We start from the raw sequence: 25,146 nt of genomic DNA on the forward strand, positions 1-25,146 counted from the left end.
GTAGGGGAGAGAGAAGGGGGGGCAGAGAAAGGGAACGGAGGGTAGGGGAGAGGATGGCAGGGAAGGGAGGGTAGGGGAGTGAGGAGGGGGCAGGGGAAAGAGGAGAAATTCTTGACTAGGTAGCGCCTTCCTTCCGCTCTTGTATTCGTATGGTTTTATCAAGGATAACAGCTTCTGTGTCGCCTCTTCGTATAGACATTGATACTGACTTACCTCTGTATAACAGATTGGTTTAGCTGTTGGTGACATCGATAATATTCGTCAGCATGCAGTAGTGGAGCGTTATATCATGCAGGTAAGTATTTGAAACGCACTGACGTCATTGGTATCTATGGTTACCGTTTGCCGTCCAGTCCTGCCCCAAATATGACAAGGGCAAAGGGACTGGTATCTATGTTTATCGTTTGCCATCCACTCATGCACCAAATATGACAAGAACAAAGGGATTGGTATCTATGTTTACCGTTTGCTGTCGAGTCCCGCCCCAAACATGAGAAGGATAAAGGCAATGGGTGTTGCACAGGAGCTCTTAAGGTTTGTTAGGTTTTGCGGGGGGGGATAGGGGGGAAGGGGGGAGGGAGAAAGCAGAGGAAAGACCTAACGAATGTTACTCACATGTGATGCCGAGTACACGAATGGTACCTTAGACCTTTGATAGGTGAGAATCGAGTGCACTACTCCTACACCTCCCTTGATCGTTCTGTGATAATCCAGGGTATATTTTTGTCAAATAGTTATTAATTACAAATGACAATTTCTTGCAGATTGAACACCTGATAGAGTTGGAGGAGTCTCTCCCCATGTGGATTCTTCGTCGATTGAGGATTAAAGAACACGTGGAATACCCCAACCAACCTAAGGGACTCGTTACCAAGGTAACATGGAAGGGAGGGGAGGGGAGGGCAGACATTTAACCTTGTCTTCTGAAAATTTCAATGTTTTTGACTGCAAGGTTGAACATGATCATAATCTGTCTCTTAGATGTCTATCATCAGTTATTGATGGACCTACAACAGATCCCAGGAAGGTTTAAATAATATAGTGACACTATTTAACTGTTTGCTTTGCTTTGTAGCTTTGGGATGCTTTTTGTAGTCTTGGTATCCCTAAGGAGGACTCTTCAGATTACCACCACAGGATTCCCATGATGCTAACACAGATCAACGACAAGATTACCACTAACGAAAACAGGTTAGTAACCGGTATGTGACACCCTATATTGTGCTCACGTTGCTAGTGCATGCCGCTTCCAAGACCACTGGGTTTAGATAAACACTAACCTTCTAATTCGAGGCAGTGTGCTGAACGTAATGCTTTCAACTAATAATTGTTTAAATGAATAAATAAATAGATTAATAAACTAATAAATGAAGGAAGGAAGGAAGCAGGGAAAGAAGGAAGGAAGGAAGGAAGGGGGAAGGAAGGAAGGATGGAAGGAAGGAAGCAGGGAAGGAAGAAAGGAAGCAGGGAAGGAAGAGGGAAGGAAGAAAGGAAGCAGGGAAGGAAGGAAGGAAGGAAGGAAGCAGGGAAGGAAGGAAGGAAGGAAGAAAGGAAGGAAGGAAGGAAGGAAAGAAGGAAGGTATATGCATGAATGAATGAATGTATGAATGAATGAGTGAGTACATAAAATAAAATAAAAAACTGAAAAAGAACTTTAATGGCGGACCGTTATCACGTGATCATTTACAATGAATCAAATTCTCCTTCCACAATTGCTTGAATTAATCACGTGATTTCACTTGCACCATTTCTATAAAACTATAGAATATTGGATAAATAGTATTTTAATAACTAATTAAAATAGATGAAACTTTGTTTAGCAACTCAAGAAGAGAGTTTCTAAGCCTCTGAATCTTTTTTCTCCAGGATTAAAGAATTGAATAACGCTATCATAAGACAAAATCAAATCTTGCGAGACATTAACCGTCGTCTGACCGGAAGTACAGAAAGCACCGGAACTAGAATTATGAACTGGTTCTCTTCCGGTGTTGGAGATTGGAAAACTCCAAACTTCAGTAGTTGGTATCAGTATAAGTAGTAAAAGTCGTCTTGAAGTTCTTGAGCGCTTTCTTAAGGCTTTATAATATTTTAAATATATCTTAAGAGTGCGATAAAAAATATTTGCTACACAGCTCTAGTCTAGTCAAAGTCTAGTCTGTGGCGGGGCGAATGAATTAGGGACTAGGAGAGAAGGGAACCGAGGGGGGAGGGGGGGTGGGGAGGGAAAGGTAAAGCGCCCCCTTATTCCCCTCATCCTCATCTTCTTCGACGTCCTTTCTCCCTCAGACCTCAAACCATTCGTGCCACTACGGTTTCTAAAATTCATGCCATATTGAAAGCATTTATAAGTCTTTGTAGTATTTTACTAAACTATCCACATCGACTAGCATTTTATTCCTTGGCACTTATATAACCGCTTTACTTTAAAACTGTGGTAAACTCGTTCACTCGGGCACCTTTGAGTTGCGCAACTTGAAGATAAATGGTTCAGTTGAACTAAAACAACACTTATAAAACATAAAAAAGATAAAAAAAGAAAACTTTAACTCGTACTTAATTACTTTAAATTATAAAACGTAAGTAACACCAAATAAAATAACTTTTACATCGGAAATTAAAAATGAAGACCCAAAAATAAAAGATATATCGAGTCTTTATTGTGCGTTGCTAGAATTCCAGACAAGCGTTCTAGAGTTGCTATCCCAGCTAAAAAAGCAAATTTTGTTTATCAAATTAACAGCTCTTTGGTGTGCATTTCCAACTTATACGATCTCGATAACCATTCTTATGGGAAGCCATTTTAATGTTACGATAGGTCGTACCCTGTACACGCTGCAAGTCAGCCTGTACGTTTCCTCCTCATACGATTACCCTACGATAACCATCTTAATGGGAAGCCATTTCAATGTTACGGCGTCTTAACGTGTATATGCTGTAAGTCAGTACCGTATGTTTCCAACTCGTACGATAACCATTCTTATGGGAAGCCATTTCAGTGCCACGCTATGTCGTACCGTGTACGCGCTGCAAGTCAGTACCGTATCCCGCATACGATGATTCTTATGGGAAGCCATTTCAATGTTACGGCATTTCATACCGTGTAAGGCAGTTACTTACGTTACTCACTCTTACGATAACCATTTTTGTTAGGGTATGTCGTACAGTGTACTTGCTGAACTTAATAAAGTATGTTTCCCATTCATAAGATAATCATTCTTATGTGAAGCCCTTGTTTTATATGAGAATGTTACGGCATGTCATACCGTGTAAGTCAGTTACGTACGTTATACTCACTCTTACGATAATCATTCTTATGGGAAGCCATTTCAATGCTTTACGGTATGCCGTACCGTGTGCGTGCCGTGTTAGTACCGTATGTTTCCCATTCATAAGATAATCATTCTTATGGGAAGCCATTTCAATGTTACGGTATGCCGTGCCGTGTGCGTGCCGTGTTAGTACCGTATGTTTCCCATTTATAAGATAATCATTCTTATGGGAAGCCATTTCAATGTTACGGTATGTCGTACCGTGTACGTGCCGTGTTAGTACCGTATATTTCCCATTTATAAAATAATCATTCTTATGGGAAGCCATTTCAATGTTACTGTATGTCGTACCGTGTACGCGCCGTGTTAGTACCGTATGTTTCCCGCTCATACGATGAACCATTCATATAGAATGCCATGTTATGACATCTCGTACCGTGGACGTGCTGTCAGTCAGTACCGTCCGATTCCGAACCGCTCTCGGTATTTATTTCTACAAAAGAATTTGCACAAATAACGTAATTGCAAACAGATTAAGGTCATGTAGTGTCATTATTGTCTTGTTTTAATTTCCGTCGGTGAATTTAGTGGGTTTCCTGTGGTTTTACATTCCATTGTGTTCACGTGGGAACGCGAAATGCCGCCCAACAAACCTTTCTTTGGACGGAAACTTTTGTCTTGTACATATTCGATTTTAAGACAACAGTCGTCACGCAAAGCCAGTTAAATTTAAAATCATTGATGCTTTTCATACTCCTTAACCTCCAAGCCAAGTTGCCAACATTGTCTCTCGAGGCCCTTTCGAGCTGCAAGACCATAGACCCTCAAAACCACTCCAATTCTAATTCGCATGCAAGCACGGTTTATTTGTGGTTCCCATGTGTTTGTCACTTAAACTTTTCCTTTGGTTTTCCTCATCTTTAAACAATGAACACACATTCCAATCTCGGAAAATATGTCGCACTTTATTTTATGCTTTGGTATACACCAGTTTGTATTCAATGAATACCGCTGTTATAAATGACTCATTTTTTACAAGTTTAGTCTCGTTTATAAGTTAGTAAGCTAATTTATTAGAAGTTCGTGAGATTTGGAAACATTTGGTATTGTTCAACTTGCACATTCTTTACATGTTGACTTTTGTAAATGATTTGCTCTTAAACAAGGCTAAGCCTGTACCAATTTGCTGAATAAAAAAATACTATTGCATCTACTCCTAAAATTTAGCGTTAAGAAGGAAGTGAGAATCATGAAAGGTAAACAGCTATGTTCAACATGTGTCAAATAATTACCATGACAACCATCAATATGACACTCAATACCATTACCATAGCAACCATCCATCATAGTAACCAAAACAAGCCTTTTGTTGTTTCAATAAACAAGATGCATTGTGGTATAGCTTGAGTACAAACAGCACCATATATATAAGGCATGAGGGACAAAATATGTTTGAACCTAAGCTAGACCCCAATGCATCATGTTGGCTATTTCAAAAAAAGATCTACAGTAAGCCTAACCGCTACTATGGCAACCACATGAGGGCTGTATGGATGCTGCCATGGTTATCCTATACTACCATATATAGGCAACACGTCTATCACTATGACAACCACTAGCGAGCTCTTGTTCGTGAAAACATATTTAACAGATAGCTTAATGATAGTCTATTAACCATCATATCATTATTAAAACATACCATACTTTTTCAGTTTATCCACTTTTTTAAAAAATGGAAAAAAAAAAACATGGTTTTTTAAAAAACGTTTGCACATTGGGAAGCATTTGAAATCTTCCATACTTAGTATAATGCTTTTCCTACCTCCGACATATAACGAAAGAATCAGTACTTAAGGGAATGACACGCCATGGGGAAATATGAAACACTAATTCGATCAAGGTGAAACTATATAACTTTACAGAAGAGAAAAGTAAGCGAATCTGCATGCCCTTCTGGCTAAGGGTAAGTACAATGACCAAGATGAATCCCTAAAAGACAAAAGTGCCAAATAAGATGCACTTATTAGGCATCACTGCCAAGGTATTTTATTATACGCACATCTGAAACCCAAATAACGAAGCTAATGAGACTTCCAAAATGAATTGTTATCTTACTTAAAGTCTTCCACGTGTTGACCCTCAAGATGTTTCGTAAATCGGTGCCCATCAGAAGTATGGAAATTACCAACACGTCAATCATTACTCGATAACCAATCAAAAACAGCCCTAGGTGAATTACCCAGGGTTCTTCAGGGTCACGTTTCCTATTGTTTTGGGGCCAAATTTAAGCATGACCTTCAAGGTTTTTATCAAAATGACACGATATTAACGAAACGTTTCAATCAAGGCTTGATAAGTTGTCTAATATTGCCCCAGGGATTTGATTTGTGGGATGTATGAAAGAGGGTCATAGATCGTGATTTCGCTTGTCAAGAAAATGCAGAGCGTCAAGGAGAAGCGAAGATTATATAAAGGGAACGAGATACCATCTTCTTGGGTTTAACTTCTGAAGCAGATTAAAGGTTTTTTCTACACTTAAAATGCCTTCAATCATCCAAAGAGTTTTACATTCCACTTTAAGCTCGTACGGGCGTCACTTACAGGATCCATCATAAGCAACACTCATTCTACTCCACCGCAACGGCCATTATCCCATCTAAGGATAATTTAATTTTTCCCCTATACCTCTGTGGTATATTGAGTCATTCGGTTTTCCTTTGTGGGAGCCTCGCATGGGATTGCTTAGTCTAGGTGGGGATTAATTCCGTCCTCATTGCAGGAAGTCAACAAGGGTTTAAACCAGCTAAAAGTAGTTCTATCGTTGATTGACAATAAACTCTCGACTAAGTATCCTTTTTCTCACACTGACAAAAATTCGAATTCTTGGTATCTTTCCCTCTCCTTCTGTCGACGTCAGAAACGCATTTTGAATTCCTGGAAAGCATGTAACAGTAGTGACGTCGTTTCGTGCAGCGAGATTAAGTTCTCACTGAGATATATTTGGAAATAATTCGAATTGTTATTTCCCGTTCGCTAATGAAAGAAATATTCCGTTTGCAAGACCTCAAGTTGAGCATATCTTTTAACAGCTTGAAGCGAGTGCCTCACTCGAATTTCTTTGAGCCACTGAATAGAACTTTTGTCCCTTCCTAAAGCAATAATCATGTCTTGTATGAGATTATATTCAGCTCATTTCAAGGATTTATATGAACAACTGTTTTAATAACGATTCCGTTATGTGTTTTGTAATAACAATACCTAAGTACTTAAGTGATTGTTTATAAAGCTAGTCATTAAGTAGCGTTCAAATTTCTCCAGTTACGAAAACAATGGCTTATGGCTAATATATCTTAATAACCATTTGAAGTTGGATATCAGGGCGGTATATTGAATAACTTCTTAAGAAAAAAAATCCAATTTGATTGCGAAATTCATCTCGATATATTCTAGTACTCGAAGACTTGCAATACTAGTAAATCATTTTCATAAAAATTCAAGAATGATTTCAATACAAGAGGACTAACTAAGATTTTATTTCTATATGTTAAAAAAGTACTCGTATTAAAAGCGAGTAACTAAAAATAATAATAAACTAGAAGGTGATATCTTTATCGGAAATCGAAGCTCTACGAATGTTGTACAAATGTACATAAAGTATTTACTCAAACAATGGAGAAATCAAAAACAAGTTCACATGGTTATAGTCGCTCGTCGCGTGAAGAGTATGGTATTTCATGCTGTCTTTTTCCTTAAAGCCTGCCAACAATTCTCCAGCATGACCCCAGATATCTAATATCCCTAAAACCAGAATACGACGTCAAACAAGCACAATTTTTACATCTGGCAATCTTTAAGGTCCCGCCAGCTTTTGCACACTCGAGGGACCCGCGGACCGAGCTTATATAATCTGTATCATCATTGGTTCTCTTATTGACCGAAGTGGATTTGAAGTTCCGTTGTAATTCCTGTGAAGTCGCTCAACAGACGGTCTAACAAATAGCAGTGGGTGATTTAGACAGTAGTGATATATGCAAAACAGAAGTGTCAAAATTTGGTGGCACTCAGAAGTAAATTACTAAGGGTTTGCTTGTGACGATGGACGAGTCGATGTAGAAGCATTCTTATCTTGAAGCGAAGCACACGGTTTTTGACCAAGTTCCAACTAGCGAAGCGGGATTTTCCTTTTTCAAGGCGAAGACTGACTTATTGTATTAATCATTATCAAAAAGGAACCTATCTTAGAATTCTAGGCAAAAGACGTAAGGTAAGCAAGGCTTGCGTTAAATTTTGAAAGGTTTTCGGGGTTGTTTAGGGATCGTTTTGTGTTTATATTTACTCCTAAGAATTGGTGAACAGTCGCTGATCCCAAGTCCTATGAGAACGTAATTTGAAAATCTGTCACTTTGTGTTTGTGTTGTATGTTAGTATTTGTTTGTGGTCGCTGATTGCAATCCCAGATCAAGGCCGAGAATGTCACACTACTTCAGCAAGGCTAACACAACCGACGTTCAAACTACCTCTAAAATAGCACAAAAACTTCCAAATCATTGCATCCTTCAGATTCCATTCTATTGAATCAAGCGGATCAGAGCTAATTTAATTATATATTGAACAAAGTAATTAAATAATTTAAGTCATTAATTTTAGATAATAATTACCCAAAGCCAACCGCTTTGGACTCCTAATGACGTCACACTAAGCAATGCTCTCTTCTCGAATTCATTCTTATAGGAGTGTGGAAAAGAGCGGAGGATAGCCATGAATTAGGTGTCTGTTGTCCTTGCGATCGCTACCACCAGCAAGATGAAGGCCGTTTTAGGCAAAGTATACCTCGCTTTTGTCCTTCTATGCCTCTGGTCTGAAGGTAAGGAGATTTTGGAGAGTTTCGAGTTTGAATTTACGTTTTTTTAGCCCGTCTAAGGCCGTGTGTTTATCAAATGTATACGTATTCATGGTTATTGACTGAACGTGTGACACCAAAACAACAAAGATTTGGGACTCTTTTTCAATCTGTCGTGCTGTAGCGCTCTTCGCTTGTACATTTGAAAGTACTTGTATGCTCAAAGATGGAGGATTCGCAGTGAATCGACAAGCGCCTTAATGATTTTAGTGGAATTTCTGAGATTCACGGGTGGCATTTCAGATAAAGTGACTCGATGTCAAAAATCAATGTCACACTGTTGTATCAATATGTTCGAGTGATTTTTAGAGTTAGAGTTTTCATCTTTAATCAAATCCCACGCTTCTGTTAGAGGCTAGAGGTTTTTGTAGGTTCATCTAGAAATGTTGCGAGCACGTTTGACGGTGATTATGAAGACTCGTGGCCATCATGAGTATTACTTTATAGATCAAACGATTTCACTTATCGAAAATTTACCCTTTAAATTTGCAGTCGATGGCGGCAGAAGTAATAGGAAAAACGGAGGGAGACTGTAAGTATTCTAAGATGTACTGAATAACGTATTCATTAGATAGTTTTATGGTAAGAATGTGAGAATTATCCCTAATGAACAAAATCGACCATCATTGAAGCGATTTGCTGTAATTTAAAACCAATGTAGTCAATCGTTGTAAGCAATCTTGTAGCCTTCTTTTTACCACATTATCAAGCGTTTCTTCGCGTTTTCTTGTTGTTTTTGAATCTACGACATAGCCTAACCAAACGGGTAATATTTAATGGTACTGGAATGGCAAGGGTCGAACGCTAAATGTCAAGACTAACTAAGCATTCAACAACAAAATGTCGACCAAGTGGTTCAGTAAGAAAGCGAGCAGTTTTAATAACATCGCTTGTCACTCGGTTTTCGTTCTAAAGTCGAGGATGGACGCTTGGATAGATAGACTTCGCGCTAATGAGCATTTTTAAGGCCCTTCGCTTGTCACTGAGGGGAAGGCATTACATAAAATATGCCGCGTTTTAGGACATGTAGCTGGTCATTTGTTCAGATTGATGGATTGGAGATCGAGTTACTTTGCACTGTTTGTTGTTCTAGTAATATCGAGGGTTTATTTATAGCAGGTCGATCCGTGTGTTCTTTATTATGTGCTGGTTTTTAAGCTAACTTTTAAAGCTGGTTTAGCAGCTTTGTATTCTACGTAAGGGTTTATATCTACATTGCGTGGATGCAAACATCCTTTTCTAATTACGTACACACTGTACTATTTTCTCTCCCCCTTTATCCTGCACGCGCTTGACCTTCCTCGATGTTATTGGAATTCACTGACATGAAATTACGCCAAGGAGGCTAATAACTCAGCACATGCAGAGAAAAGGCTTGAAAATGACTCTCTTCTCAACTGAAATACATTAAACATCTGTTAGAAGTGTACCGTTAAGCAAGCAAACAGCTCATTTTTCACAAGACTTAAGTCAATATAAGTGAGAGCCCTTTAGACGGTCTTAATGAGCTTGGTCCTTTGTCTTTGGAGTCTTTTTCCTAAGGTATTCTCGCAATTACAAAGTAAACCGTTCAAAAACAACCAAAACACGAGATGAATAGGCGTTCTAGGGGGTGAAATCTCAACTTTGCCTGGGGACATTTCAATCTGCTTAAAATAAAGACACCCCTGTCAAATCTGATACGTCAGAGGGCCCTGCAATCGTTATTGGCAGAGCTTCTATAGTTGAAAACACACGTCGCCCTGGGCTAACCAACCTTCTACTTGTCTGGTTTTCTTTAATCATTCGCTTTTATTAATACTATCTTAAATACTGCAAGAATATTGAGGAATTTGGCCTTTTGGGGCATTTGTAGGGCTGTATCCCTCGAGATATGAGTTTGGGATTTCGAGCTAAAAGTGCATTTCTTATCTCTGCGTGCATACAAAATCTCATGTGTTCAATTAAGATGTTTAAAAACCTTATGATCCAATACGCGTGTAATAAAGACTGCTGTCGCCTGTGTTATCCTATTGTCCTGGCTTCATTTTCCCTTGTTGGGATGTCAGAACCGATTTGTTTTTAGTCGAAAATTGATTAAAAAAGTTTGGCATTGTTTTGTCTGAATGGATAGTAAATTGGTTGTGAAGCCAAGCTCTTCAAGTGAACATTCAAAGACACTGTTCAAAACCATGATGGCTCATTAATCCGATTCATTATTCCCGCCTGGTTGCATATCGAGATAACATCAAAGAACGCGCTCACAATGTTAATTATATAGAATTAAAAACAAAAAGCGCTGCTCCCAGATAGCCATAGCAATTAAATTTCGGCAGAATATTTTATACTCCATTCAATGAAGTCGCCATTAACTCAAATTTGTTCATCAAGTCAAAATGTTATCTACGGTGCCTCACTGGAGCCATAAAAAAATCTGAGTTTAATGGATTGAAATACTCTTTTGAGTCTTCAGATATTGTCACTATGATAATCATATTTTACTGTTTTTGCCTTGAACATCATCATTACCGTGTTTTCTGTCAACCAGGTTAAGGAGTATGGTCAGTGCAAATGTGATAACAAAAGTATTTCAAATACCGTTCCAATATGTCTAATTACGCTGGTTGTGTGCAGAAACACACGAATCATCTGCGATATACATCTTAGTGTTTTATGAGATTTTGGATAACTAAAAGAGAATTGAATCTAAGTGTTTTGGCGTCGAAATGTCTGCTTTTTTATGCTCCTCTTAAAACAGGGGTAAAACTAGCGCTCGCGTATTTTTCAGTGAATGTTTAGTAGTTTGGTGATCCTAAAAAGTATGTGGCTCTTAAATCTCCGCGGTACAAAGTGCATTATCCTCTTTTATTTATTTTTATAAGACTAAAACTATACATGTATGTAAAGGGCCCAAGACAAAATGGAAAAGGATAGAGAAAACGAAAAAAAAAATGGGCTTAATCCAAGAGACCCAAGTAAAGAAGGAAAGATTCGGGACATAGTACAACCACGTTTTCTATAAGTTGCGTGAAGCGATTTTTAGATTAGAATGTTGTATAGTTTGAATTAGGGAAGGATTCCAGCCATAACAATGTTATTTTAATGGAATATTAAATAGTGAATTGGGCCCGTTAGCTTAAATAAGAATCCGCCCAAACAAAGTTCTCTTAACTCTTGAGGCCTAACATCTAACGCGATAACTATTTACCGTATTAAATTGAGTATTTACAATAAAATATTTCCTAAAATTGCTGCCGATATATCGGGCTGCGAACAAATGTAAGTTATTCAGCTCGCTGCGTGAAACAACTTTAAACAACAATGCGGCTTGATGTTCTCTAACAGCAAGACGCCTAAACATAAAACCAAGCTCACTACAAGCTCCGCAACTTCTCAATCCTCGGGAACTCAGGGGTAAACCTCTGTCGCTCGTAGCGAGAAACGAGCGACAGAATTTTACCGCTGAGTTCCCGAGGATGCGACTTCTCCGAACATTACTGATTTTTACGGATCGACCGACAAAAAAGAATAATAATTAATACTCTCTCAAGGTTATTCTTTCTACGTCTGAAAAAAATCAAAAGTTATCCTTGAAGTTATGGTTTATTTCTCTGTATTTTTCAATAATTTTACAAAAAGAGGTTTAACCAAATGATAGAAACAGGAGAAAATACTCGAAATGACATGAAGTTCTAATAACCCAGGTATTTAGATTTACTTGACTCTTTGAGCTTACGGCTAAACAAACATTTTAATTGGTTTTCGATTGCTTCAATATTGACAAAGAAAATAAAATAAACTGTCTGAAAAGTGGTTTGAAAAACGAGGTCGCTGATAGACAATTTTATTGTAAATCTTGAGACAAACTAGAATTTAGAGTCAGCGAGAAATCGTGTAAATATTCTGTGCATTTTAGTGGCTTTTATAAGCCGAACACTTTATTGGCTTTCATAAGCCGAACACTTTGGTGGCTTTCACAGCTGAATTATAGATTTGAATTTCCATGGCTGTAGAATCGATTGACACTTTACAGGACTCCACAGACTGGAATATTACGTTTTTACTACTTTCCTTTTAGTCTACTTGAAGCGCGGGTTCAAGGTTTCAGACACTTCAATGGCTTTCATATAAATCAACATTTTATTGGCTTCCAGATATTTTCGTTATAAATCGACATTTACTTCGCTTCCCTTAGCATTTTCGCCAACATTTTATTGGCTTTCAAATAGCAACCCTTAGTTTTTATATCTCGGTTACATTTTTACACACATTCCTATACGATTCGATTAGAATTTTTTAATGGTCATTTGATGTACAAATAATCATTCCTGGGAGTACATTGAGGTATTAATTCTCTTTGGAATGTTTGATAATTGATGAGAGAATCGCTGGATTGTCTCTCGCAGAGAAAATCCTTATTTAGTCGGAAATCTCTCCCTATCCTCTTGAGTGTTTCCTTGCAAAATGTTAGCTTTTGCTATTCGAGAAAGAACACTCCCGAAAACCTGTCTTAGAACTGTTCTCAAAAATAGTTGATTTTTGTTCAAATTGTTATAATTAACAAATTCTACTAAATCCATCTGGAAAAGCTCTTGAAAATCAATTATTTCACGCTCCCAAGCGTGTCGATTCATGTTGTTTTTCAAAATTAAGTAATTGAACTAACTCTTTGATTTCTTCTTCTCGTTTTTCGTTAAAGATATTCGCTATTTTCCCCGATCGTATTTAGTAGCTTCCTTTCTACCAGATCAAAAAGTCAACAAAGTAATATTTTTCTCTTCCTCGTCTAAATATTGAAATGACCTTTTATTGCACAATCTTCTATCTAATCAGTTCTGTTTAGTGAAACTTTGCACTAAAATTTTACTTCCAAAAATCCTAGAAAACTTTCGTAAGACTATTAGAATATTAGTGGTAGCTTTTTATAGAATAAATTTATTGAAAACAACTTCATATATGGTTAAATTGATGTTTCTTCAACGAAAGACAATTTTATTTCCTAGCTTTCAGGCATGCTGATTAGCGTCCATCTTACAGCTTAGCTCGCGCAATTTTTATAAAGCAGTGAGATAAGATAGTGGTCGTTCAGCCAAGGGTTAGTCGTTTAGTACATAATCAGTTTTCTAGATGTCTTTCTTCCTATACCAAACTCTTTCCAAGGTAAATGGATTCCGGTCCTATTCTTCCCTAAATAAACAATCAATAATCAATATTTCTGTCAACTTGAATTACACAATTCTAAGTTGTTTACACTTCTCTTTCAACCCACGCAATAAGCACTCAAAGTTTATCGCACAGACCACTTCATTTGAGAGCCATCTTCGTTGCCAAAAGGTCTTGGAATCATTGACTTCTAGAAGTTAGTGAGGTTAACATTTGATGCCGTCGATTTTATCTCGCGGAATTATAAATATATCTCTTGTTTTATCGGTGTTTAAACTCTGTTGTATCAAAAAAGATATTAGAAAAAAGATTGCACTTCATAGGAGCCTAATCCCACTTCTGATATCGAGTGGCTCGCACGTCGCAGAGTCGTTCTGCATACCATCAAAGTTTCTCCGACAATTTTTTTTGTTTTTAAAGATTTATCATTGGAATTGCACTCCATCAAGAAACTGAAAGGTCGTCATTTGACTCAGTTTTGGGGGAAAAGTTTTGAAAAAATCCTTATTTTATGATGATGATTCTGCATGCTTAAACTGATCTCCATGCAAAGTCCTCTGCTCGCTCGCGTAGAAGTGCGAACTAGCAAATCACCATGGAATAAAACAATAGAATCAAAAGAACAAACTAAAAAGCTACTTCAACGTCGTTAGAAGTTCCTGAAGACGAAAAAATTGGAAAACTGAAATTGGCGTCGCGCCCACATTTCAACACGCTTAAGGAGGACCTCTACGAGAGCTACTATCGAAGCCGAAACATTAGCTCTCATATCATGCAAAATAGTTTCGAATTCCATCTGCTTTAGGACTGAAGAGTTAAAGAGACAGGAGAATTTCCCTGATTCTTTGTACAGTGCGCCCGTCTTTATCGGGTTCATCCTCAAGGAATCAAGTGTTAAAATGATAAACTTAAAAAACGGGATTGTCGCAATCTTAAGAATGATTATAGTTGATGGTCGAGGATTAAGTGCGGTTATCAGCGCTCTAAATATATATTGTTTGCCTTAAGACATTTTATTCCTGTAGTGTTGGTAGTTGTTCTTAGGGACGGATCATTTGATAATTGATGGGGGAGGGGTGGGGGGGGGGTGGGTTCAGGTTGTGTAAATCCTCACAATATCGAGCAAGCACTTCACTGCCAGAAAAATTTTGGAAAACTCTTCCTTTCAGTAAAGAAATATCGAGCAAGCACAAACAAAGTACATGCAGGGGTTACCAAATAATAAATCTCGTGAAGCATAAATTCTTGCAACTTCCCCCTCAATCATCTAAGGGTCCATCCCTTGAGCTGTAAGTCTGTGCGCGCGGAGCTTTGCTTTTCTAATTAGATCATGCAAGTTGGACACTCAGGACGTGGAAATCGCAAGCTATTTCTTTCATTCTTTCCTAAAACTACTGCCTATCTAAAATAAGAATTCTCCCTCTTGGATATTGTATATTTGAAATATAATTTACAAGATATATAAGGAAAAAGAAAAATATATAATGTATCGTGATGAGCTTGGGAATAGAAAGGAAAGTTTACAAAAAGTATGCAGTGTTGCCTTATCTTACAAGGCACACATTTGCAGACCATACGATGACACAAATGTCGGTGAATAGTAGAAATATGATAAGAAATTACCCTAATGATGCATGGTTTTCAGAGAGAACTCTGAAAGCGTCCCAGACACTTCGGTGTAATGGATTTTTTTTGCCCCACAACACTTTATTCTCGTCAAATCATTTGGCATGCTAGAGTCTTCCTTTAGAAATGCAATGGCATCGTGAACAGATAATATTAATAATATCTAGATTAATATAAGGTCATAGCTTGGAGAATTTCACAGATGATTTATTATAAAATCGCCAGGCCAGTTGTTGTGGTATGAATGTACTGATGCATGCTTAAAGTGTATTCTTGCAAACAGTATCACTACTTGTGGAGCATTCGTTTCCAAGGTGATTTAAGGTAGCGCAATACCCATTCCAGGAAATACGGTGGTTTTTAAGATAGACGTCTTTCTTAAAATCATATGCTCCAATTATAGCCATCATCAAATCTTATGGAGAATTCTAGCACGTTAACGCGATTTGATCTGCCACGGATCAAAAGCAAGGGCCATGCAGTCAACAAGCTCGGGGCCTGCCTGTAATGATATCGATTGTCGAGTCTTGTGTTTATCACAAAATAATCCGTCTCTGGAACTCGAGATCTGATTGTATTCGATAGATCGTTTTGTACATTTGGTGACATTGGCTGCTCAACAAGTCCTCCAGATATTATAGGTTGCTATCAATAGACTTCACTTTGGGTCATAGCTGCGTTTTTAATGGCTTCAAGGAGGTTGTTTTGATCTCTTGTTTTTTGGTTTCATGTCGTAGAAATAGTCATATTTTGACTTTACATATCCCTCAGTCAACCGCTTGTTTGCCCCCCAGTCAACTTCAAAACCTCAGGTGATTGATAGTTAGCAATACACCATGCCTGCCCTGACGTGACTCTAGTTTTATCTTTTCTCCTTTTTTAGGCGAGAAGGAGTATGCCAAGTATACCGGGGCTCCTTCTGCTCAGCTTATCTGGGCGGCCAGAAAGTATTTCTCAGAATAAATCAAGCTTGGGTTGAGTCAAGGATTAGCAGCATCTATGCTATGATATCAAGCTATGTCCAAGGCCGTTGCCAAAGATATGTCAAGCCCACTCTTTGTTACTATCATTTTCCGCCTTGCGATTCGTCCTCGAAGAAGCCGAAGCCAAGGAAGTTCTGTCAAGACGACTGTTCTGTGTTGCAGTATGATGTATGCCGGGCGGAATTCAAGATGGGAAAGCAGAACCAGTTTTCAAGTAGATATCTGCCCGATTGCAATACACTGCCTTCGCGGGGGCATCCTGATTACAAGAGCTGTGTAAGGGTAACCATGAAAGGTAAGGACGCATTTTTTTTTTTCGTTGAAAAGTAGATGCAATATAAGGTAGTTTACCTTTATTGGACCTCATTAGTTTTGATGAAATGCATGCTCATTTCAGACCACGTGTCATTCCCTAGAGTATCATATAAGAATCTTATTCTCAAGAGAATGACAGGTGGTCTGAAATGGGACAACAATCCACACAAGCTAAAGCTTTATTCATCGAACTTCATATTTATAATATTATTTACTATGAATAATTCCTTTGCAGAAATTCCTTTCAGTGCAACGCTTCAGAACATCACCATGTATGAAGGAAAATCAGTTACACTCAAATGCCGTCTCAACACCAAGAAATTCCCCTTTAATGTCACGTGGATGAAGGACGGAGCTCCTATTGGCTCGCGATACAAAACAAAAAAATTCCTCTGGGGATCCCGGTTGAAAATTCGACGTTCTCGTGCAAAGGATGCTGGGAAATTTGAATGCATTATTTCATCAATTTTGAAATCTGTTCGCGCGGCTGGTTGTCTGAAGATACTGGGTCGAGATCTGCCTTCTGGTAAGTTTAGAGAGTTCAGTAAGTCTATAAATTGCATGCATTAGTGCAGTGGATGTTAGTGGAAGCCGTCAGTAATTTGGTTTTTAAGAGCGCAAAGAATGCTCGTTGATTTTTGAACCGCAAAAAAATACTGGTAGTTCTTTGCAGCGCAAAGAATGCTGGTCGTCCTTAGGAGCGCAAGAATTGAACATTATACTAAAGAGAAATATTAATATATATGGTAGTTCCTGTGTGTTTTAAAACATTTCTGGTCGTTGAATCCGCAGCTAAGCCGCCAGGCAATGAAGTCATCCGACCAACACTCCCAAGAGAGAGAATTGAACATTCAAAGTGGTCCATAGGTAAGTTTACTTTAAAAGTACGGACATACGGTGCGACATTGCACGCAACAGAACTGGTGCAGCGTGTGTCTACCCCTGAAACTTGTTGCATGCAACAAATCTGAAGTTGAATCGCGCTCTACTCTTGCAACATTGCGAGCAACAAATTCCATCGTATGAACAGGGCTGCAACATATCTTAGCATATCAGGCTGACAAAAGCGATTTTGGGTGATTTTGTTGCAACGTGTGTCAACCCGATTCAAATTTGTTGCTTGCAATGTTGCGCACAATGTTTGCACCGTGTGTCTGTACCTTAACATAACCTGGTATGCAGCCAGATAGATTCAGTTAAATAATATATCGATGTTCTGTATTATTTCTTGTAGTCCCTACCAAGTTTAAAGTTACGAGGAAGAGAAAGTAAGTCAATAATTTTTACCGAATATTTATAAGTAATTTAAATATGCTTTATTTTATCTCTGGGGAAAAAACGATGACTTCAATGTGATCTTAGTTCCAACAGAAAAGAAGATTTATAAGTTAAAAAATGTTTTGCAAGATTGCGGCAAATTCTTAAAAAGAGACTATATTTCTGCAACCTAATATAAATTTTCTAATTTCGATGAGCCGGAGGCATTGTGGTTTGGTTTGGGTACAAACGACTCTACGTAAGGCAAACGTTTTTGTACCCAAGCTAGACCACAATGCACCATCATGTTTAAAGTTACCAGGAAGAAATGAAAAAAAAAAAAGTAATTTAAAAACAAAGTAAGTTTTTATACCCAAGCTAGACTACAATGCATCATGTTCGTTACCCCTAAAAAAGTCTATTGATCTCCCTGTTCTATTTGTTAAGGTACCCACGCTGCGAGCCCTACCGTGGCAAAGCCTGTGCTGAATACATCAGCGGTGACCTGCTCTATGCTGGCCATCGTCAGGACCAGAATGACATCGAGAAGGAATTTATATTCCCTTTGAAGCAAATCCTAGAATCTAATCTGAATCCACGATGCCGCAAGTACGGCATTCGGGCGCTTTGTTACCATGTGTTTAAATCGTGTGACCCGAAGATTGTCGATCTAAAGCCGAGGTTGTGTCGAGACGACTGCTTCGCTCTTTACGATGACGTTTGCGCGGCGGAACTTCTTGTGGCGAAAACGAGTGCTGGTATTAATGGTCTACTGCCGAATTGTTCAAGACTTCCTAAAGCTAACCACCCTGATCATAAGTTCTGTTCCTCGTTACAAATCAAAGGTAAGCTGGTTTTACTTCCATTCACAAAGTTTTTCTTTCTTTCTTGTTTTTTTTTTTTAATGTTTTTTTGTTGTTGTTGTTGTTGTTTTTTTTTAATGTTTTGTTTTGTTTTTGTTGTTGTTTTTTTGTTTTTTGTTTTTTTTGTTTTTTGTTTTTTTGTTTTTTGCTTTTTTGTTTGGCCTAATTTTCTTTGGAAACAAATTAGTTCAAAAAATTTTTTTATAAAGTTGCGCACTCGATGTAGATTATCATGTCTCATTCTAAAATAGAAAATCTTCACGCCGTTAGTGAAAAGGTCTTCCAAAACTTTCGCGAGCACAGATTGGCTTTCATTGGACGCAAACTGAACTTCTCGCGCCCGCCTTGCAAAACCTCCCACCCCTTATCCTAAACTTGATCTTTGATTTAAATTTAATATTTCAGAAAACACAGAGCACATTCCAGAATTCAACTCTGCATCTCTCGCTTCCATTGAAATTATTCGTCTCGAAAAGTCCAAAGGTCAGTAGTGTTATAGTATTGCTATTATATTATAATCAAAAGCTCTTCACTGATACGAAGTATGAAAAGCGTTTGCTTAATGAGCGTTTTTGTCTACTCATTAGTAAACCGCCTGTAGGTTACAATCGACGTTGTGCATTTAAACTGTCGTTACGTTCAAGCCATGTCCGGAAAGGGTTTTGGGGCCACGGCGAAAAATGTTAATATAGATAACCTTCTAGATGACCGCGTTAGTGCTATGACACTATTAGTGCTTGTGCCAGGATGTGTATACAACTAAGTTCGTAATAAATACTACTACGTTGGTCTACGTTTAGTTAGGCGGCTCAATAGCAGCGCGTACCACCCACGCCCCCCCCCCCCCCCCCCCCCGTGCTGCAAATCAAGTCTAGAAGATTTGATGATATATGATTTCATATAGCCCCCATTTCCATGTATATTTACAATGAAATATGAATGGCAAATGATTAATACGAGGTATAGGAACTGAGTATGGTCACTGCCAGGCTTTCTTTACGTCCTCATTGGTTCTTTTACGTCCCTCCAATATTGGTTAGTAATGTGAAACGTGTAGAGACGGGACAGCCTTGAAAGTGGTCATCCGAGCCTCTAAAAGCCTAACTACTTGTACTGATGTAATTACAGAGGCAGCACTTTCTCCTCAGTTATTTTAAGACCCTGAGTGTTTGTCAGGCCGCCGAGGCTTGAACCCTTGACCTCCCGCACAACAGTGGGTGGTATTGTACAGATTGTACGGTATTGAGTGTATTACGCGTTCTAATCTCTCTAAGTTTTGTATTTGCAGTTCAAAGATGTTACAACAGCACAGGCCACCATTACGTTGGTCGCCATAACACAACAAAGTCCGGCCAGCCATGCAAACGCTGGAAGCTTCATGATCCATTGTACAACTTTTCTCATAACTACTGCAGAAATCCTCGCAATCAAAGAGAAGCGCCATGGTGTTATGTCAATGACAACGAGTATGACCTGTGCGACTTGCCCAAATGTTCCGAAGTTTGTAAGTGTATAGAGAGTTATATGAAAATATATATTGAGTAATAGATCGTAATAATATGTCGAGTTCCAAATTACCGCTGTGTTCCTTGATTACAGACTCATTTACTCAGAGTTAGCCTTGAATCAGTGTCTAAATATTCACAAATACCAACGATGAAGTAAAGAATGCACAACTTCAACAATACAAAGACGGACCTTGACTGGAACACATGAATATTCTTCACAACCTCGAGTCTAACCCTGTGGAATAAAGTCTGTAATCAAGGAACACAGCAGAACCATTTTCCCCCCTCGTACAAAATATTATTACACAAGTAAATAATAATAATAATAATAATAATAATAATAATAATAATAATAATAACCACTTTTTTGGCCTTGCCATGGGTAACTCACAGATTGAATTGGAATTTAGCTAGGTGGGGCTTAACAAACGAGAACCCGGAGAACCCTTCGAAAAACCCTCGAATCAATCGATGTACATTATGTTTTTAAAAGAACGAATTTCTGAACTTCTTCCTTTCTAGCACTAAGTCGTCGACTACTCGTTAAACCATCTCCGCTGGTTCCTGTTGGACGCACCATCTACGTTATCTCCAGCATCATGGGCGTGCTGATCGTAGCTTTCGTATCGATCATTGTATATCTCAAAATTCAACACCGCAGGAACATTCTTCATAATAAAGACAATTCATCTTCGGGGTCCATATCCAAGAGTACACAAAGCACGGTACATCAGCCGAGCAGCGACTTCAAGCAGAGCTTGACAGACGTCAAATCGTGTTTCTTTAATGTCGTAAGTTCTATAGGTTTTCTTTATTATCAGCCCGGGGGGGGGGGGGAGAACCCCCGAAAATCCCCCCCCCCCCCCCATCTCTCTCTCTCTCTCTCTCTCGTATGGAGAAACGACTTCCGGGTCCAAAACGAAAATCAGTTCTCTAAAGAGTTTTTCTATTTATTCCCAAAATTTATTGTCCAAATTTCTAATTGTTTTAGGTGGAGTTTAAATCATTGAGTAACTTTTCTCTTCTTTTCGCCTTTCTGTTTAACCGTGTCACCACGCATTCTCCTTCTCTCGTTTTTAGATCGAGGAAGGAAACCAAGGAAAAGTGAAATTCATCGAAAGTTTAGGTGAAGGTGGTTTTGCTAAAGTTTGGAAAGCAATTTTGATCAACACAGAACAAGAAGAATCAGAAATTCGATTGACCGTCAAGCGACTGAAATCCAACGTCCCCGACCAAGTCGTCGAGAACTTCAGAAGCGAAACCAACCTACTCGCTGGTCTACAGGACTTAAACCTTCTCTGTCTAGTCGGAGTCTCCGCAAGCGATCCTCTGTTCATGGTCTTTGAATATTTTGACGATATGGATCTTCATCGTTATCTAAACTTGCACACTCCATCGGATTTGTCAGCCAATCCGGATGGAGATCCAGACGAAGTTCTCCTGTTGGACTTCGCTCTGCAAGTCGCGTCGGGGATGGATTACCTGGCTGAGAAAAACTTCATTCACAGAGACGTTGCCTGTAGAAACTGTTTCCTAACTATGGATAATATTGTCAAAATTTCAAACCTTGGAATCGGTAGTTATAGGTACCCCTCCGATTATTCTTGGGTTCACGGAAGCGCGCTTCTTCCGGTTCGGTGGATGGCACCGGAAGCGCTTAACTCGTTGCACTGTACACACGAGAGCGACGTTTGGTCTTACGGAGTGTTGTTATGGGAGATTTACAGCTATGGAAGTCAGCCTTATTCAGGTCAAAATAATCAAGAGGCTATTGAATGTATTAGAAGGATGAAATTGCTGCCATGTCCGGATGGCTGTCCCGCGAGAATTTACTCTTTGATGAAAGAGTGCTGGGAAGAGAATTCGTGTGACAGACCAGATTTCGCTGACATTTGCTCACGGCTACGATCTTGGGCGGGCGACTCGGTTGGTGAGAACCACTGATCAATGTGGCAGTCGGTGATATATTGTATCTGATGCTTTTCTCGATGTTAAGCATGTCAGACCTCGGCCTAGATATAAGGAAAAGTTGTTTTGTTTGCCAAAGAAAACTGGTCTACGAAAGACTAGATTTGAACGCTTTTTCCTCACGGCTAAAAACCTTGCCCGGAGAGATGGTCTTCAGCAGCTGATGGTATTGTATATGATACTTTTCTCGATGTTTAGCATATCAGATCTCGGCCAAGATATAAGGAACAGTTTTTTTGTGTTTTTTTTGGAAGAAAACTGGTCGAACGAAAGACTAGATTTGAACGCTTTTTCCTCACGCCTACAAAACTTGCCCGGAGAGTTTGTCTTTGGCAGTCGGTGATATATTGTATATAATGCCTTTCTCGAGCAAATCGCACCTCGGCCAAGATAAGATGGAAACGTGTTGGATGAATGGTCCAAGGTTGTACTACAACAAGAGTACAGCCCAAACCTATTGAAGAAACATATTATTTATGTATCACAATTTTTATCAGAGTATGCGAAGTTAATCCATAATGCCATATTATTGTCCATACCAAGAAATCATAGTCCTCTATAGAAATTAACAATGGACATGTTCATAAGCCTTGAAATCTACCAAGGCGACCATTATTGGATAGAGAGCATTTAACCTAGTTATTTACTTATATATAAATATTTTCACCTCCAGTGGTTACTATTGAGTGGAACGTTAAGAGGTGACTTCATGGACTTTCAGGAAGTTTACGTTGACTTTGGACTTGATCAGTATTATTGATACTGTCTGAGTGAAGTTCAATCAATGTTGGACTTATAGGCATCTCCTTAGTAAAGTCAAATCAACAGCTGGAATACGGCTAGAAATTCGTAGTTTGTGCATGATATGAAATCATTGCCGCCATCTTGGAGAAACTAGACAGAAATGTTTTTGGCACGTCATCCAACATGGCGGGTGGCTACATGTGAGGTCATTGCTGTCGTGGTTAATAATAGTATTTCTGGAGGTTCTTATATATCCTCCAACATGGTGGCTGTCTTTACTGCACTTCAAAAACAATTTCAACCGTCTTTCGAAATTGCGAGTGAACGTTTTTAAAACTTGGAAAAAAATGTTGAAAATATTTGTCCAATATACCGTTTTCTCAAGGTTGCGTGCGCGTTCAAATTTAAGGAACTTGACGGGCCACGATACCAGAACACGAGTATTATCATGAATTGTTATTATTTTTTTTCAATAAGAATTCATAAAATTGATTATTCTCCTCTTCAAATATGAAAATTCTTCTCAATTTTACTGAATTTTGCGTTTTTCAGTTTTGTGGCCCATTAAGTTGGATGCGCACGCAACCTTGAGAAAACGGTCTATGGAAATATGGTCCACTTTGTGTTACGGTTGGAGCTGATTTCTCATGAGTGAGAAAACCCTATCACTCCACTTATAGATGGCTTCCATTTTTGAGCACTCTGATTGGCTAGTCTGCCTTTTTGCAACTTTTTATTGGTTTAAAGTGAAAGCCACTAAAGTGCCAGAGGATAACACAACACGTACGTGATTGGCTAGTCTTAGTCTAGATTTTCGTCATTTGTGATTGGTCCAAAGCTAAAGCCACTTAATTGCCACAGTACCATACAATGTGATTGGCTAGACTAAATTTTCATAGCTTTTATCCATTAAAAGTGGAAACTCTCACTCATGCAAAATCTGCTCCGAACTCTAACTCTAACTTTCATACTACACATTGTACGAAATCGAATTTTTTTAAAATATATTTATTCAGTTAAGTGATGATAACCTCTGTGGAGGAATCAAAAAATTCTGTCGTAGAATACTAAATATCCAAAAAGTTGTATACATGGTTGCCATGGCAACTGAGTTGTCAATAACTCTAGCATAGGAAACTGGGTTTGTTTAACTATGAGGCGGGTACGGAGATGAATATTTAAAGAAAGCAAACCTTGTTTCCAGTTTCTTCTTACAAGCTTTCCGTGGTTCAAAAGAGAGAAGACACTGGGAATGAGGATGGTTCACGGAAAGAGTTTATGGGATTTTTAAGCAAAAGTTTCTTAGATGTATCCTCGAATCCTCTGCCAGCCCCAAAACTCATTAGAGTTGATTCTAAAGCTACTGGCCTTCTTTATCTTGGGCGTAATGTTCTTCAACTTCAGACCAGGTTTCATTATCTTATGACAAAAGGGTAAGTTAGATTCTTTGTTTGAGTCGTAGCCATATTCCGATGTGTCTTTTGATATACACTACATACACATTAAACAAAGAAATGATACTCTAGGGAATTAAACGTGGTCTACGATGGGAAAACATTGAGCCCATGGTACAATGAAGTGGTCAGCGGGTTTGAAGTTTATTTTGTGCTCAAGAATAGATCCCTTACACTACTGATTCCCGCGAGAAGTTGTTCTGGAGGACAAAACAATGGATGTTTGTTTTGTTTGTTTGTTTGTTTGTTGTTTTTTTTTTTTGATTTTGCAGAAAAGAAGGCAAATTGTTTTGTCCTCCCAGAACACTGAATTCCTCTACAAAATATATACAAAACATTAAGTAATAAGAAGTCTAGCTACAGATCTTTTGCTAGGCTATGAATTCCTTGACTGTAAATATATAAAAAACTGAAGTATAGCGGGGGAGGTGGTGAATAAATAAATATACATATATAAATAAAAATGCAGGAAATATTTACAGTACTATGTTTTAACATAATAAATCTAAAATAATAATTGATTATATGGATTCGGAATAACATTTGTTTTCAAAAAATGAGAATACAGTATGACCAAAAAAATCAAAATGACAAATTCCGTTGATGATCATGAAGACCTCTAATTTTGAATTTTCTATCAAGGTTCGATTCACAGACAAGATAGTCTTAAAAGTGTTCTACCGCAAATATTTAAAATACCTCGTATATATCTGCACCAAATTCTTGGAATCTTGTTTTAGTACTTCTTGCCACGCGCTAAGATGAGAAGTGAATCAAAACATGGCTTGGCTCTTGCATTTGTAGCACATCCAGCTTTGTGTTGTTGATAAATTAGCCTTGTCTATTCTGAATCGAGTCCATGTTAAAACTCCAAAAAGCTTGAACGACTACTATAAATACAACATGGACCAAACCCCCCCGCCCAAAAAGATAATTCTACTGCTCAGGGTATAAAACAAGTCAACAAAATAACAAGCACTGGAATTATTCCACATGGTGCTAAATTTACACGTCAGTAGGGTAATTATTGATGGATTTATGTCCAAAACATTGTGTCAAAATTATGTTTTTGTCTGAGAAGAACGACGGAATTTTGGAGAACGATTTTCGCATTTGT

General features: G+C 38.4%; 2 protein-coding genes across 3 annotated transcripts in view; both read left to right on the forward strand.

Annotated features, from left to right (window-relative positions):
* Window positions 1-2,657, forward strand: part of LOC116300674 (transient receptor potential cation channel subfamily A member 1) — a 33,070-nt gene extending 30,413 nt beyond the window's left edge. For both annotated transcript variants that reach the window (XM_031709585.2, XM_031709586.2), the window contains 4 exons: window positions 227-295; window positions 765-875; window positions 1,076-1,191; window positions 1,867-2,657. In XM_031709585.2, the coding sequence (XP_031565445.2) occupies window positions 227-295; window positions 765-875; window positions 1,076-1,191; window positions 1,867-2,038 (468 nt within the window). In that variant the 3' untranslated portion in view covers window positions 2,039-2,657. The remainder of the gene's footprint in view (window positions 1-226; window positions 296-764; window positions 876-1,075; window positions 1,192-1,866) is intronic.
* A 4,461-nt stretch (window positions 2,658-7,118) lies between these two features.
* LOC116300645 (tyrosine-protein kinase transmembrane receptor Ror) lies at window positions 7,119-24,510 on the forward strand. Its single transcript, XM_089030266.1, has 12 exons — window positions 7,119-7,533; window positions 8,001-8,133; window positions 8,662-8,701; window positions 15,821-16,215; window positions 16,471-16,761; window positions 17,028-17,102; window positions 17,470-17,503; window positions 17,940-18,337; window positions 18,761-18,838; window positions 19,644-19,859; window positions 20,386-20,654; window positions 20,944-24,510. The coding sequence occupies exons 2-12, from the start codon at window positions 8,073-8,075 to the stop codon at window positions 21,805-21,807; spliced, it is 2,721 nt and encodes a 906-aa protein (XP_088886392.1). The 5' UTR covers window positions 7,119-7,533; window positions 8,001-8,072; the 3' UTR covers window positions 21,808-24,510.
* The last annotated feature ends 636 nt before the right edge of the window (window positions 24,511-25,146 follow it).

Source organism: Actinia tenebrosa, unplaced genomic scaffold (genome assembly GCF_029948245.1).
Source record: "Actinia tenebrosa isolate PJP-AT-01 unplaced genomic scaffold, QUT_ActTen_1.0 PGA_scaffold15__27_contigs__length_11533743, whole genome shotgun sequence".
NCBI classification, from domain to species: domain Eukaryota; kingdom Metazoa; phylum Cnidaria; class Anthozoa; order Actiniaria; family Actiniidae; genus Actinia; species Actinia tenebrosa.

What these genes read in the sequence shown, in the direction of transcription:
- LOC116300645 (XM_089030266.1), top strand. Translation starts at nt 8,073, where the DNA reads ATGAAGGCCGTTTTAGGCAAAGTATACCTCGCTTTTGTCCTTCTATGC. An exon ending in AGGAAAAACGGAGGGAGACT is followed by an intron (nt 8,702 to 15,820) that starts GTAAGTATTCTA and finishes CTCCTTTTTTAG; the next exon opens with GCGAGAAGGAGTATGCCAAG. An exon ending in AATCGTGTTTCTTTAATGTC is followed by an intron (nt 20,655 to 20,943) that starts GTAAGTTCTATA and finishes TCTCGTTTTTAG; the next exon opens with ATCGAGGAAGGAAACCAAGG.